Raw genomic sequence first — 14,681 nt, forward strand, 5'->3', positions numbered from 1 at the left:
CCTAGATACACCCACACACCAGATTATAAGTTGGTACTTCGCTTATTTTTCAAGATATTTCGCTCACAAGGTTCAGACATATATATGGTGTCGGCCATCTTGGATTTTGACGTGGCGACCCAATTTTCAACAGCTTTCTTCCTTATGCCGAGATACACCCACACACCAAATTAGAAATTGGTACTTCGCTTATTTTTCAAGATATTCATCTCACAAGGTTCAGGCATACATGGCGGCGGCCATCTTGGATTTTGACGTGGCGACCCAATTTTCAATAGCGTTCTTCCGTGTGCCTAGATACACCCACACACCAGATTAGAAGTTGGTACTTCGCTTATTTTTCAAGATATTTCGCTCACAAGGTTCAGACATATATATGGTGGCGGCCATCTTAGATTTTGATATGGCGACCCAATTTTCAATAGCTTTCTTCCTTATGCCTAGATACACCCACACACCAGATTAGAAGTTGGTACTTCGCTTAATTTTCAAGATATTCAGCTCAAAAGGTTCAGACATACATGGCATCAGACATACATGGCGGTGGCCATCTTGGATTTTGACGTGGGTTGCACCGACACACCAAATTCGAATGTGGTCCTTCGCTTACGCACGCACGCCCGCACGCACGGACGGACGGACGGACGGACGGACACACGGACAGAGGGTAAAACCATTGTCCCCCTTTCGCTCCGCGGTGCGACGGGGGACAAAAACTGATGGTACCATCTTAGGACATATTGATTGTACTTTTGATTGCTATTATTGTTGTACTGTTATTCTTGTGTGATCTTAATACAATATTTGTTTGTGAGTAACAATTGGGGTGGCTTCTCCATTGATTTTGACATACAGAATAATACATTTTTCTGCCGTGACTCCTCTCGGGGCTCGGAGGTACACCGTGACCAGGGGGTCGGGGAGGAGCACATAACAGAAATTGGGGGCTCGTCCGGGATTAAATTCCCTAACATTCGTCCGGGATAGAATTCCCTAACATTCCCAAAATTCTCAAATTTGGAATTTTTTCGAACATTCCCAAATTTTTCAAAAGGAGAATTTTTGTGTGAAGGTTAACAGGTGTTAACTAATAGTCACCATGGTGTTTGATGCAGAACAATTTGCGGCGTCCCCTAATGAGGCACAGTTCCAAGCGTTAAAAAAAAATCTGAACTCTTGATATTGGCCAGACATTTTAACTTGGAGGTCCGAGTTAATATGAAGAAAGCAGAGATGCAGACATTGGTGGTATAATCTCTGGTGGGACAAGGAACATGGACATAGGTAGCCTTGGATTGGTTACCCGAGGAAAAAGAAAATGTGGAGCTCCGGAAACTGGAGATGCAACTGCAGAGCCAGGAAAGGTTAAAAGCAGAGGAAAGGAGAGCTGCAAGAGAACTCGAGGAGAGAAGACCAGAGGAAAGGAGAACTGAAAGGGAACTCGAAGAAAGAAGAGAAAAGGAAAGAGCAGAGGAGAGGAGAGCCGAAAGGGAGTTAAAGGAACGTGACATGGAGTATCAGAAGGAAGTTAAACTCAAGGAGCTGGAATTAATGGGAGAAAGGAGAGAAGTCGTATCCATGCCGGCTGGTTCGACAACTAGTCAGAACACCTGGGATGTTGGTAGGCATGTGAGGCTGGTTCCACCCTTCAATGAAAAGGAGGTAGCCAAGTTTTTTTACACTTTGAGAAAGTGGCTCAAATGCTAAAATGGCCTGTGGGGTCCTGGACTATGTTAGTGCAAAGTGTTTTGGTGGGTAAAGCTCAAGATATCTATTCGGCTTTACCGATTGACCAATGTGCAGATTATGAGAAAGTGAAGAAAGCCATTCTCAAAGCCTATGAATTGGTCCCTGAAGCTTACCAGCAAAAATTCCGGAATGCCAGGAAGAGGGAGAGTGAGACCCATGTGGAGTTTGCCAGAATGAAGGAAACCATGTTTGATCGGTGGTGTGATTCGAAGGGGATTGGGAAAGACTTCAACCTGTTGCGACAATTGATCTTGGTGGAGGAATTCAAACAGTGTGTCCACACGGACACTAAAGTACATCTGGATGAAAGGAAAGTACCAGAGTTGTATGAGGCAGCAACCGTGGCAGATGACTATGCCTTGACATACAGGATGGGGTTCCACCAACCTAACTTCCCGCCTAGAGTTCGCCAGGGGAGTTATGGTACATCCGGTGTGGAGAACGAATATTCATGGGGGTGGCTTTGGCTCCCGGGGTGGAAGTAGTAGTTTTGGTGGTGGCCGCAGTCGAGATTACTATGGAGGCTCCCAGAGGTACGGCAGCTCCCGAAGGGATGATTATCAGGGTAGTGGCCGAGAAGAAGACCGCTATTCACGTGACTACAGCGACAAGCGCTCCAACCGTGATTATTATGAAAGTTAGGAAGAGTTTGAAGCACTGAATGCTGCGGAGCAGCCGAGCCAAGATTCCTACACGGATTAACCGTGAACTCCACGTTCCTAAAGGCGTCCATGTTGTGAATACTTCCAGGCCTCTCCACCCAACCACCATGAAACCTGGCTCTCAGCTCGGCCTCCCTAATAAAGTGCTATAGATTTGCTTGACTTTGGATTTTTGATCACAACCCCTTAACCTTCATTCAAAAAATGAAAAATAAAAATCAGAGGTTGATGAGATGGAGTTTGGCTTTGCAAGAGTTCAATTAGGAAATTGAGCATGTAAAGGGCAGGGACAATGTCGTTGCGGATGCTTTGTCCAGAGTGAACTAACTTTGGAAATCTCTGTAGGTTGTTTGAAGTTTTGTTGCTTTATTTTTGGGAAATATTGATTATCGTTGCTCACGGGAATTTATGATTTGGGTGTGAGTTTACTTTTGTTTGTTGGGAGAGTTTTGCCTACAAAGAAAGTTTTCACTATGTTCAAACTTTCTTTCTTGAGGGGGGGAAGTGTTACGGATTCGTCACTTCCGTTGTGGTGGTTTGCATCCACTGTAAATATTTCTGATTCCATGTACTATTATTGTGTTCAAAAGGTTTATTGTTCATGAACTGTTTTCAAAAGGTAAAAAAGTTAATGTTAAAAGAAACAGGAAACCGGATCGGGAACCGGACGACGAAGAGGAAGAAGAGGAAAAAAGAGGGTGGAGCGAGTGAGTCGGACAAGAAAGCCGAGCTGCTCCGAGTTCTGAAGCGAACGTTGTCGAACGGGAGTCACGAGCGAACTTTCGGGTTTCCCGGGAAAGGGATCCCTACGACAGAGTTGTCATTGCTGTGACCAATCAACCTGCGTGTCAGGTTTTTGGCGGTGGATTCCGAGGAGAATTATCGTCGGGCCGTTACGTCTCAAGAACGGTTCAACGGCCATTTTGACTCGTGCGCTTTGCGCGTCGATCAAGGTTTCTTTGCTTCGTCAGCCGTTTTCACCGCTTTCAGACGTATCTGGTGTGTGTGTGTGCACCGTGGCTTCTGAAGATTAATTTGCGGTTCGCCGACTGTGAGCCGTGAAAGTCCATACCCGAGGGTGTGACTTCCCAGTCGCCTTGAGGGCGCCTTTGTGCAGCTTTTGGGCTGTGTGACTGTACTTGCCATCCGCATGGGATTCTGGTCTCGATTGGACATCATTCTGGCGATCACTGGAGCGAATCAACTTTGGGCTTGAAGCCGGGAATAAGAGACATTGGGGATGTTCTTGTTTCACTCACTTGGAGCACAGTGAGTTACATATTACAAAACTGATGGTACCATCATAGGACATATTGATTGTACTTTTGATTACTATTATTGTTGTACTGTTATTATTGTGTGATCTTAATACAATATTTGTTTGTGAGTAACAATTGGGGTGGCTTCTCCATTGATCTTTGACATACAGAATAACACATTTTTCTGCCGTGACTCCTCTCGGGGCTCAGAGGTACACCGTGACCAGGGAGTCGGGGAGGAGCACGTAACACCTCTCTCCACTTCACCCCCAGGAGTACCTCTGGCTACAGTGATGACTCCATCTACTTCTCGCTGTCTGATAATATGGACCAAATTCTATCTACTCATCCCAACTGTCTCGCTACTTCATATGTGGTGATTTCAACTGTCATCATGCCAGATAGCTGGTTATGGGTACCTCGCACACCAGCCATGACACCTCAGCAAAGGACTTCTGCGACCAACTGGGACTGACACAATCTGTCAATTTCCCAACCCGGATCTTAGTCAACAAAGCATCTTCGCTTCAAGACTTGGTTATGACAAACTTCCCTGCAAATGTCTGCTGCTCTTCTTCTGCTCCAATCAGTTCACCTGACCATATGCTTGTTAAAGTGGACATCTCTTTGGCCATTCTCAGAGAGCCTCCTCTGCGTCGACGAGTCTGGAATTTCACTCAGGCCAACTGGCACGGTCTTCAAGCAGCCATCAATCATCTGGACTGGTCTCCCATCTCCACTACCTCTTACACCAATTCTTCCTGGGAATTCTTCCAAAGCAAACTGCTCTCTCTCATGCACAGATTTATCCCATCTCGTCTTCAGTCGTCATACCCTTCCTCCCGTCCATGGTACATGGAATCTTGTGGTGAGGCAGTTGCCCTGAAACAACTTGCCTTCGCCTCCCGGAAGGCAAATCCAACGGAAGTCAATCTCATTTCCTTTCACAAAGCCCGGAACAAGTGTGTGTCCACCCTCAGGAGAGCCAGGAAACACTATCTCTCTACTCTCAAGACTGAACTCTCAAACCTGTCTCCCTCTTCCAAATCCTGGTGGCGTCTGGTCAAATCTGTTTCTGGTGTTTGTTCCCCCTCCATTCCCTCCCTTACCTCAAATGGCTACACAGGTGACTCCGCATATGAAAAAGCTGAATGCCTCAACTCTGTGTTTGCCTCAAAATTTTACGTCCCAAACCCATCTCTCTCTTTACCCACTGTACCCAGTCAAACCCAGCTGCTCCTGGACTCTGTGTCCTTCTCTCCTGACAAGGTGGATAAGTTTCTGTCAAACCGCGACTCTGCAACTGGACCAGACGGCATCAGCCCACGGGTCATAAAATCCTGGTCTGCCGCTCTTTCACACCCTCTCTCTGTTCTCTTCGCCCTCTCTTTTGCTCAAGGTCATCTGCCATCAGCTTGGAAATCAGCCAGCATTCCCACTTTACACAAAAAAGGTGCCAAAACAGATCCTTGCACCTCCAGACCAATCAGCCTGCTCCCATTTATCAGCAAAGTCATTCAATCAATCATCGCTTCTGACATCAAATCCTTCCTCTTCTCAAATGGCTTGATCTTGGATCATCAATTATGATTCAGACCAGGTCATTATACTCTGGACATGCTGCTTCTGCTGTCTCAACAATGGATGGAGGTACTCAATGCCAAACAGGAAATCAGAGCTATCTCCCTTGATATATCACGTGCCTTTGATACGGTCTGGCAGCCTGCTCTGCTCACCAAACTCACCTCCTATGGTATTCAGGGAAATCTCCACTCATGGCTTGCGGACTTCCTCTCTGGTCATAGTCAACGTGTAGCCCTGAATGGATTTCTCTCATCTCCCCTTCCTGTTCAGGCTGGAGTTCCCCAAGGCAGTGTTCTGGGCCCTGTGCTTTTTCTGGTCTTCATCAATGATCTCTCCGACTCTCTGGAAAATCCTCTCTATCTCTTTGCTGAAGACTCCACTCTCTGCCGCTCCATACCTCATCCCTCAGATCAGCAGTCTGCAGCCTCCTCACTCTCTGCAGACCTTGACAAAATCACAGACTGGTCAAACAAGTGGAACATGTCTTTCAATCCTGACAAATCTCACACTCTTACTATGTCTCTCCGAAAAGACCGACTGGACAACCCTCCCATCTACTTTCTCAACAATCCTCTCCAAGACGTTCTGTCACTCAAGCATTTTGGTCTCACTATCTGCCATGATCTTTCCTGGGAAACCCACATTTCCAAGCTGGCCTCCAAAGCCAGTCGCCGACTGGGCATTCTCCATCATGCGAAGTCCTTCCTTGGCACACCTGAGCTCCTCACCACATACAAGGCTTTCACCCGCAGCTCAATGGAATACTGTTGTCCCCTCTGGGCTGGTGCTCCTGCCTCACACCTAGCTCGGCTTCACGCTGTTGTAACCAAAGCTTTCAGTATCATTGGAATCTCCTGCGATGAAGCTATCTCTGAGGGCCTTTCGCTCACTCACCACAGGCAGGTTGGTGGACTTTCTGTCTTCTACCAACTCCTCTCCGGCCTAGCTCCCCCAGCTCTGTCTGTGCTCTGTCCCCCAAATATTCCTGCAGGTCGCACAAGATCTGTCAGCCACCCTCTTCTGGTGAAACTGCCAAAATCAAGACTCTCTGCTCACCTTCACTCTTTCATTCCTCTTTTCTCCCACCTCTGAAACAAACTCCCTCACTCTCTTCAATCCCACTCCTCCCTCCAGGTCTTTAAAACCGATGTTCACCACCATCTCTTATCTTCCCCCATCCAAAACCTTGATCTTTTCTACCCCCATTAATTCACCCCAGATCCACATTTTTTTAAATACCGAATTCGTTCCTGGAAGTTCGAGCACTCGAGCAGTGTCCATGTGTTTTATACCTCTCCCACTCCTCACCCCATCGCCTTCCCATGCCTCCTCCCCCCAAGCCCTCTCCCTCCCACAGATCACCCGATGTCCGTTCTCTACTGTTGTACTTGTGTGCTTCCCTCTCTCTCCCCATCTTCTCTCCCGCTCCCTTCATGGCATGTTTTTTTATGTGTCCGTTTGTTTTTTTGTGATTAATGTTAGCTCTTACACGAGCCTCGAACTGGAATACAAAAAAAAAAAAAGGCTAATTCTGTTATGGCCGATTGTTAACCTGGGTGAGGGCAATGGCGGACCAATGGAAGAAAAGACTTTCACGGACAGAGAGAAAGGAAACGTTTTAACGATTCGATTTATTTACAAATATTTACAATGTAATTATTCAATAGGAAAGAAAAAGGGACAAAAAGCAGAAACTTTGCTTATTCTACGCCTTATTACGATTAAAACAAATAAACACTACATTGGCCCCAGCACACATTCATGGGGTAGGGGGAGGGAACGAACAAACGTTGGAAACCTGCTAGCACAAACAGCTACGATGCTCCAGTTGCCTCTCCTCGTGACGGCCTCCGTCCTGGTGCCGCCGCCGAGCAGCACGAGTAGGTAAAGTCAATCCCAGCACGAACACGAGCAGGTGAGAAGTGTCGGGAACCGCGCAGAGTGAGTGCCAGGGAACTGTGCAGAGCGAGTGCCAGGGAACCATACAGAGAAGAGTGCCAGGGACACGTGGAGAGTGAGTACGTCGTGATCTCGTGCAGGGTAAAGTGTACGTCGTGCACTCGTGCAAGAATGAAACCGGCCAGGCGAATCAATCACGTGCAGAGGCAAGGCGAACAATGTCCAGGTCAACAATGTCCAAGAACCAAGAGCGTCAGAATAAAGCAGAGGCATGTGAGAGAGTCTGGTCAGGAGCAGATGCACACATGCTGAGGGGGCAGATAGTGACCGGCTAAAAGTGGATGTCCACAATGTCCAAAAAACCAAGAGAGTGAATAATGCAGGCACGCGCTAGGCGAACAATCCAGGGCCAAGAGTAGAGCACATGTGCTCAGTGGCAAGATCAACAATGTCCCAGGCCGAAGATAATCAAAAACGAGTTCAGTGAACCCAGCAGAGAGAGACAGGCCCAGAGTCTGCAAAAACGTGTTCAACTCTCTCTTTGTTCACCCTCGCCGAGGGTGGGGTAGAATCTTGGAAGTGTCCTGGCTCCCGATTGGTGGAGCCCGTTACTCCGCCCCACAAGCTCCCCTGAAGTGACTCAGGCCCTGATTGGTGAGTTTGAAAAGTTCCCCTGCCCCCACAAACTCTCTCGAAGGAACTTTCACCTGGTGCTTGGATGGTGTGCCTTTGAGCCTGGTGCATTGACTGGCCAATTTTCCCTTATGAGTGGAGGACCTATCTTTCCTTTCCCCAACGCATGTCATACGAACCCAAAATAAGGGGAAGGGGCTAAGATAATGGTCTGCTACGCAATAACTATTCTCAAGGACCTGTATGGTGGTTGCCATTACTTTTTAGTGGTTTCCCAAAACCGCAACAATATATTACATTATATGGTACAAATCCAGCAGGTAGAAAGTGAGTATACAATGCAGCACAAGCTCAGCTGGGCCAATATAAACACAGAACCACCAAAAAAGACCGTTGCCACCACCACCACCACTCAACACAGCAGAATAGCAAGCATAGGCATGTATGAAAATTTACAAGCTCTGCAAAACAAAGTGAATGTGATAGTGGCCAACCCACTTAACTCCGGTAACTGTAAACACTATAATCTGTTGCTCGATAACCACCATCATCATAACAATACACGGCAAAGACTCCACTGGCAAACCTAACCTGATCAGCCAGGTGCTTACCTGTGTAGCCTTGTGGTTGAGGCCAGGCAATCCTCGGCAGGAAAAATGACGAGGCCATTGGCCACTCAGGTATGGCCCCATAATTGTCAGTGGTAAGCCAGGGTAGGACCGTGTAAGCCCAGGTGTAGCTGGATAGGCCCAGTGGCAGCGATGCGCTGCAGGAGCTGGGACAGTCTTGGAACGTGGTCCTGAGGAAAACAGCATGAACACAAAATGACATCAGACGCTAGAAGTACACAGGTGCAATTCTTCTTCTTTTGTATGCAGCACATGGCTGTGGGTAGTATCATTTGCTGGGGGGGGATATAGGAAATTGTAGCAGGAAGCTGGATGTATAATTTGTTCAGGGTGCATGCAATAGCTCGCCTACTCTCCGTGAAGAACACCGTGGGATATTTAACATCCACAACAGATGGAACACCCTGTTTAAAGTCCATCTGAGGGACGGCACACGCATTGATTCCTCACACTGCCTGCGGAACACCAGGAAGACAGTTTACAACTACTCCGATATACAAACGCAGGTTAAACAGCCCAGAGTCTTATGTGTATACCTACAGGCTATCTTGCCAGCCACAGGTGCAATTTAAGACATTATGCTTATCATAAACACAATTCATGAAAAATGTGTGTGAAATACAATGTCTGATGAAACTTGTAATATAGACAAAATCCCATTCTATAAAATCTGCTTCACCTATAAAGATATCACGCTATATCTTAAACGGTTGTCTATTTTGAATAGCATGATAATTCACAAATACTGGAGGAAAAGGTATGACAAATCATTGTAACTTGTTCGGTTAGACTTTGATATTGAACTGGAGTTCAACACTCAATTTAGATGAATTTCTTCAATCAGTCATTCCTAGTTACCAAAGAAACTCAAAATGACTAAAAACAACAACAAAAAACAAACATAAACACAATTAATGAAATTAATCATTTAACAAATGACAGACTTTCTTCAAAGTTTTGGCAAAACGTGCAGTGCCGTCAGCTATTGAAGAATGATATGAAGATGATGAAAAAGGTTTGTTCAGATGAATACAAAAGATCCAGATGAATGTAAGCATAAAGTAAGCAAGTCATGCCAGAAGTGAGCGAGTCTGATTATCAGATGGTGGAACAAATGTCCACAGACTGAACTCTCAGCACACTGCAAACACCACTGGTTGTGAAGTGAGCAAATTATGTTTTGATTTTCTTGAGCCTCTTCGTATACCCTGAATGTAGCCTGGTGTTGGCTTAGCGGTTAGGGTGCCGGCTTGGGATCCTAGGATCCTGGGTTTGAATCCCGGTGGATTGCTGAATTAACGCCAGGGGGGTTGACTCAGCCTGTCATCCTTCCGAGGTCGGCAAATTGAGTACCAGTTCACTGACAATTCCCTGTGTCGCAAAAGGCGACTAACAGGGTTGGCGGCAAGAAGGGCATCCGGCTGTAATCCGACTGCTTCAAAAAGGGGACCAAGGTACACGAAAAAGGCCAACCCCTGCTCTGCGGGGGGGAAATGGCCTCTAAAGGTGGTTCTTCGTATACCCTGAATCTTCTATTTTCAGCTGGATTCCCTCAATAAGGAGCACAATGAACGTCCAAAAAGATTACTGATGTCACGACTTTGGAATAGCAAGATGTATACGAGATTGCGTGGCGATGTTTTCTGTGGGCTCCAGTTAAATAAAACACACATTCCATCGCATTTTCACATTGAAATCAAAAGCAGAAATGCATGGCATGTATTCAATGTTTTCCTCTTATGACTGATGACAAATGCCTTGAGAGCATTCGAGTAAACAACACTAACATGCAGTTATTCTTGAATAGACTGCACATTGTACAATGGTGAAACAGCCTTGATATTCAACTACAACCATGACCACTAACCACACCCCTATGGCTATACCATCAATTATATAGATACAGAAAGAGATCATAATAAGATCTCATGGCAGGCAGAATAAATCACGGTGACAACTGTGAGACTAGAATTTTAAAACGAGATGAAAATAACCAAGGCAGCGAATGGAAAGCAATACATTCCGATGAATAGCAAATGCCACCTTGTTACATATTGGACAAAAGAGAATGAGAGAGAGAGAAACAAGACATCAATAAACAAACTCATTGGTGGGATATAAATGGGAGGCAGAGGGGAGGAGGTTGTGGAAGGGATGGATATACCTTGACAAGGCTCAGAAAAGCAAAAACATGGGAAAGTTTGCAATTAGGTCAAAACTCAAAAGAGTTTTGTACAAATAGGGTATGACGGCACAAACTTTTAGTAAAGTGCTGGGAAAATAATGAACAATTTGGGAAACGGGGTCAAAAGGCAAGGCAAGTTGCCAAACAAGGAAGCACCAATAATAAGGAGGCATGAAAATCATTGCAAAGTTCAGTTCAGGATCTGGAAGCGTTGAGCCGCATTGAAACGTGCAGGGCAGGCGACGAGACTAGGATAAGGAAGCAATTAAAACAGATGGAAGAACGCCACTCGGTAGAGCGCAGCCAGGCTCAACAGTTCATGCTTTGTATTCCACTGAGAGGCCGGATCTGGATTCGGACCTGAACCAAAATCTAATCACTTGTTCTTGTCACCGAACCAATTCTCACTCACCAATTCTGTCGCCAAACCAATTATGTCGGAATCTGTCCATAACTTTTTGAGATATCGTGATATAAATTGGTTTTATCCTGGTGGATAAATAAGGGGTTTGTGTAGAATGAATGTGGGCGAAATCCACCGAGCCATGTCACTCACCTGTAACACCAGGACAGGGCCCGCGGAAATTTGGGGTGCATTGGGATGGCCCCGCAGGTAACGTTGAGTCTTGTGGCATCCACCAGAGGACGTGGTCTGTAGGAAGGGGTTGTATAAAATGTTTCTTAGAGTTTATGAAATTTTAGAAGTTTTGGGTAAGGTTAAGGTTTGTGGATAAGTAGGTTTTGCGTGTTGTTTGTTTCCCTTCCTCCGCAGGAATGACCAGTTATAAATGATTGTAAATACATGAAATGCATGATTGTTAAGGGGGTTAGCATGTTAAGGAGAATAGGTAGGTAGCTTCGGCTCACTTCCCACAGCCCTCCTGATTTATTTCATAGGCTAATTAAGTGTGAGACAGTAAGTGTTAAGACTGGAATGGTAGCGCCTGCAGTGCACCTAGCAGGTGCTACAGTTCCAGGGGGGGAGGGGAGGGGGCTGTGTTATGAATTTTGGGGTAGGGGCATATATAGATTTAGGTAGATCTGCATAGGTAGGTGTCCGGCTGTCGTGATAGGGAACCTCACCTGTAATAAGTTTTGTCTAGCCCAAATGTCGGAGTAAGCTGCGTATCTGTGTCCCCGCCACGAGGGGGCGGGGCTTGGTAACTAGAATTAGGGAATAAGGATAAGAATCCATTGTGTGTCGTTCCCTCTGTGAACATCCCGGTGTCCCTTATGGCAATACGCACTCATATACATTAGATAGGCCCATTAGCACAACACTAAATTCCCCCTCTGCCACCAGACGATAAAACTGACCGGAAGAACCAACAGGAAGCGGCCGCGTACAACGGCGGCATGGCAAGCCGACATCGGCCAGGCAGGCAATAATAGCCACGCCCAGAAGGACTCTTGATTGACAGGGGGGAGGGGCGAGCAACAACCAGAGCACCGATTGGAGAGTAGGGAAGGACGTGTTATTAGTCAGGGGAGGGGCAGAAAGCTTCCCTGTGATTGGGGGTAAGGAAGGTGAAGGAGCGACACACTGATTGGCCACCGACCAATGACACCACGGCCAATCAGTGCAGAAGGCGCAAAACCACTACCTAGAAGCAGGTCGCTGATTGGAGGAGAAGTGCCAGTGACGTGAAAAGGTGTGAAAGTTTACGAGTAAACGAGGTACTGCTTGGCAGAGGGAGAGAGCTGACGTCACAAGACGATCAGTAAAACGACTCACTCACTGGCATTTTCCTCTCTTCCCTTGGCCCTCTTGCTCTGGAATGTCCGATTGAGTTGGCCCTTCTCGCTTTGGTTTCTTCCCTGCCCGGACCTCCCTTCTGCCTTTGCCTTTCGTTCCCGGTTGGACCTTTCCTTTGCGAACCGCGAATTGTCTGCGTTACGACGGATGTTGGGGGAACATTGGAGCGCTGTCGATTCTCCTCCCTGGCATTCATGTGCGAGCAAGGCTTGCCGCTGAGCGGGCGAGACCGGCGCAAGCGAGGCGCTCGGTGAGGCCTGACGGAGCGTGCACACCGGAGCCTGGACGATTCCTGACAGACGCTCCATCCAGACACAGATAAGACGCACCACACCTGAACCACAACGTTTTCATTGTTTCATTCCTCCTGTGTTGTGTATTTGAAGTGAAGTGTGGGGCGCTCCATTGAGGCTCGATTTGCAAGCCACCGTCTACAGTTCCAATTTTAAGAGATGTAATTCCTCTTCTTTTGGGTCTTTTTGGTCCTCGGGGTCTTTTGGGTCCTCCAGGACATTTGGGTCTTTTGCATCCTCGGGATATTTTGGGTCCTAGGTGTATGTTGGGTATTTTGGGTCATTTGAGTCTTTTGGATCATTTTAGTCTTTTGGGGTCTTTTGGGTCCTTGGGGGCTTTTGGGTGATTTGAGTCTTTTGGGTCCTCGGGTCTTTGAATCCTCTGGGTTTTCAGGGTATTTAAGAGTTTTTGGGGCATTTTGGGACTTCGGGATAATTTTGCTATTTGGGGTCCACTGGGTCCACTTGGGTCCTCTTTGTCATTTTGGTCCTTGGGGTTGTTTGGGTCTTTTGGATCCTCAGGGTCTTTTGGATCCTAAGGGTCTTTTGGGTCTTCGGGATCTTTTGGGTCTTTGGGGTCCATTGGCTCTTCAGGGTTTTTTCCAGTCTTTTGGATCTTTAGGGTCTTTTGGGTCTTTGGGGTATTTTGTGTCTTTAACAGTTTACAGGTATTTTGGGTCTTCGGGTATTTTGGGTGTTTGGGGTCCATTGGGTTTTTGGGGTCTTCTGGGTCCTTGGGGTCTTTTGGGTCCTCAGAGTCTTTTCGGTCTATTAACCGGTGGAGACACAGTCATGTTCAAAGATTGCCCATTAAACCCCCCCACTCGAATCCCTCCTAAAGCATTACTCAAAGCCTTTAAAACCTATCCTTATGAAGGGGGACAAATACACAAAAAACACACACACACACATTGTGTTTTATATGGTAGATTTTGAAGTACTGTAAGTCTCTATAAGCTGTCTGTCACCATGGAAGTGAAGAGATTGCATTGAGACGCTGGTTTATTCTATATGTTTCGAGTCAAAGATCAACTAACCATACACCGCTTCAATCCAGTAACTTTGCAGTCACGACAAAGGGATTGCAGTGTTACAATTATATTTACTATACTATTATTATTATTAACGTTATTATTATTTTTATCACAAAAACTATACTACTGTACTAAGAAACCTGGGCGAATTTGTCCAAAGCAGCCTGAAGGTGACGCATGAAGCCAAAGGCCTATACATACTGTGTCGTTGGAAGACCGGTAACGCTTAGTACAGTAGTATAGTTTTTGTACAGTCGTATAGTTTTTTACCTCTCCCACCTCCCCCCCAATCCCTTTCCCTCCCACAGTTCTCTCGATGTCCTTGCTCTCAAATGTTGTGTTTGTGCCCTTCACCCTCTCTCCCCATCTTGAATAGCGCTCCCCTTATTTTGTGTTTTGTGTGTCGGTTTGACTTTTTGTGTGATTAATGTTAGCTCTTTCAAGAGCCTCGATCTTGTATACACAAAAAAAACAAAAAAAAACGATGCTTTCGATATTTCGTGGTCATTTTAACAATTGGTTTGTTTATGTTTCACACTGAATGAAAAACGTAAAGGAAGAGCATGGCAATTGTGATGTATGACAGGTTTGACAATATGTTTGGCTTGAACGGCATAGGAATCAAAATGGCGGTGTGCGGAGACAGCAGTCGTACCGCCGTAATGGCATCACGTTACCCTTGTCATGTGACCAGATCCTCAGCTCTGATTGGTGTACATTTGTGAGGGACATACATACATACATACATACATACATACATACATACATACATACATACATACAGTACATACGGACAGTCAAACACTGTTCTAGACGGCTTTGCCCTTTGGGCTACACCGTAAAAATGAGGGGGTTGGTAACCAGACCAATCCTATACGTTCAGCACATGTGAAAACAAGATGCACACATGGACTTGTGCTGATGTGTTGAATTCAGGGTGTGTCAGATTGTCAGAATCGACATCTACTCGTAATTAGCTGTAATTTGTATGTTTTGTA

General features: G+C 46.2%; 1 protein-coding gene across 5 annotated transcripts in view; it reads right to left on the reverse strand.

Moving 5' to 3' along the window:
* The window catches only part of LOC137433934 (glucocorticoid-induced transcript 1 protein), a 261,907-nt gene that overhangs the window by 158,302 nt on the left and 88,924 nt on the right, over window positions 1–14,681 (reverse strand). For all 5 annotated transcript variants that reach the window (XM_068126436.2, XM_068126435.2, XM_078785921.1 and 2 more), the window contains exon 2: window positions 8,398–8,585. In XM_068126436.2, the coding sequence (XP_067982537.2) occupies window positions 8,398–8,585 (188 nt within the window). The remainder of the gene's footprint in view (window positions 1–8,397; window positions 8,586–14,681) is intronic.

The sequence above is a fragment of the Myxine glutinosa genome, chromosome 10, assembly GCF_964187855.1.
Source record: "Myxine glutinosa chromosome 10, kmMyxGlut1.1, whole genome shotgun sequence".
Classification (NCBI taxonomy): domain Eukaryota; kingdom Metazoa; phylum Chordata; class Myxini; order Myxiniformes; family Myxinidae; genus Myxine; species Myxine glutinosa.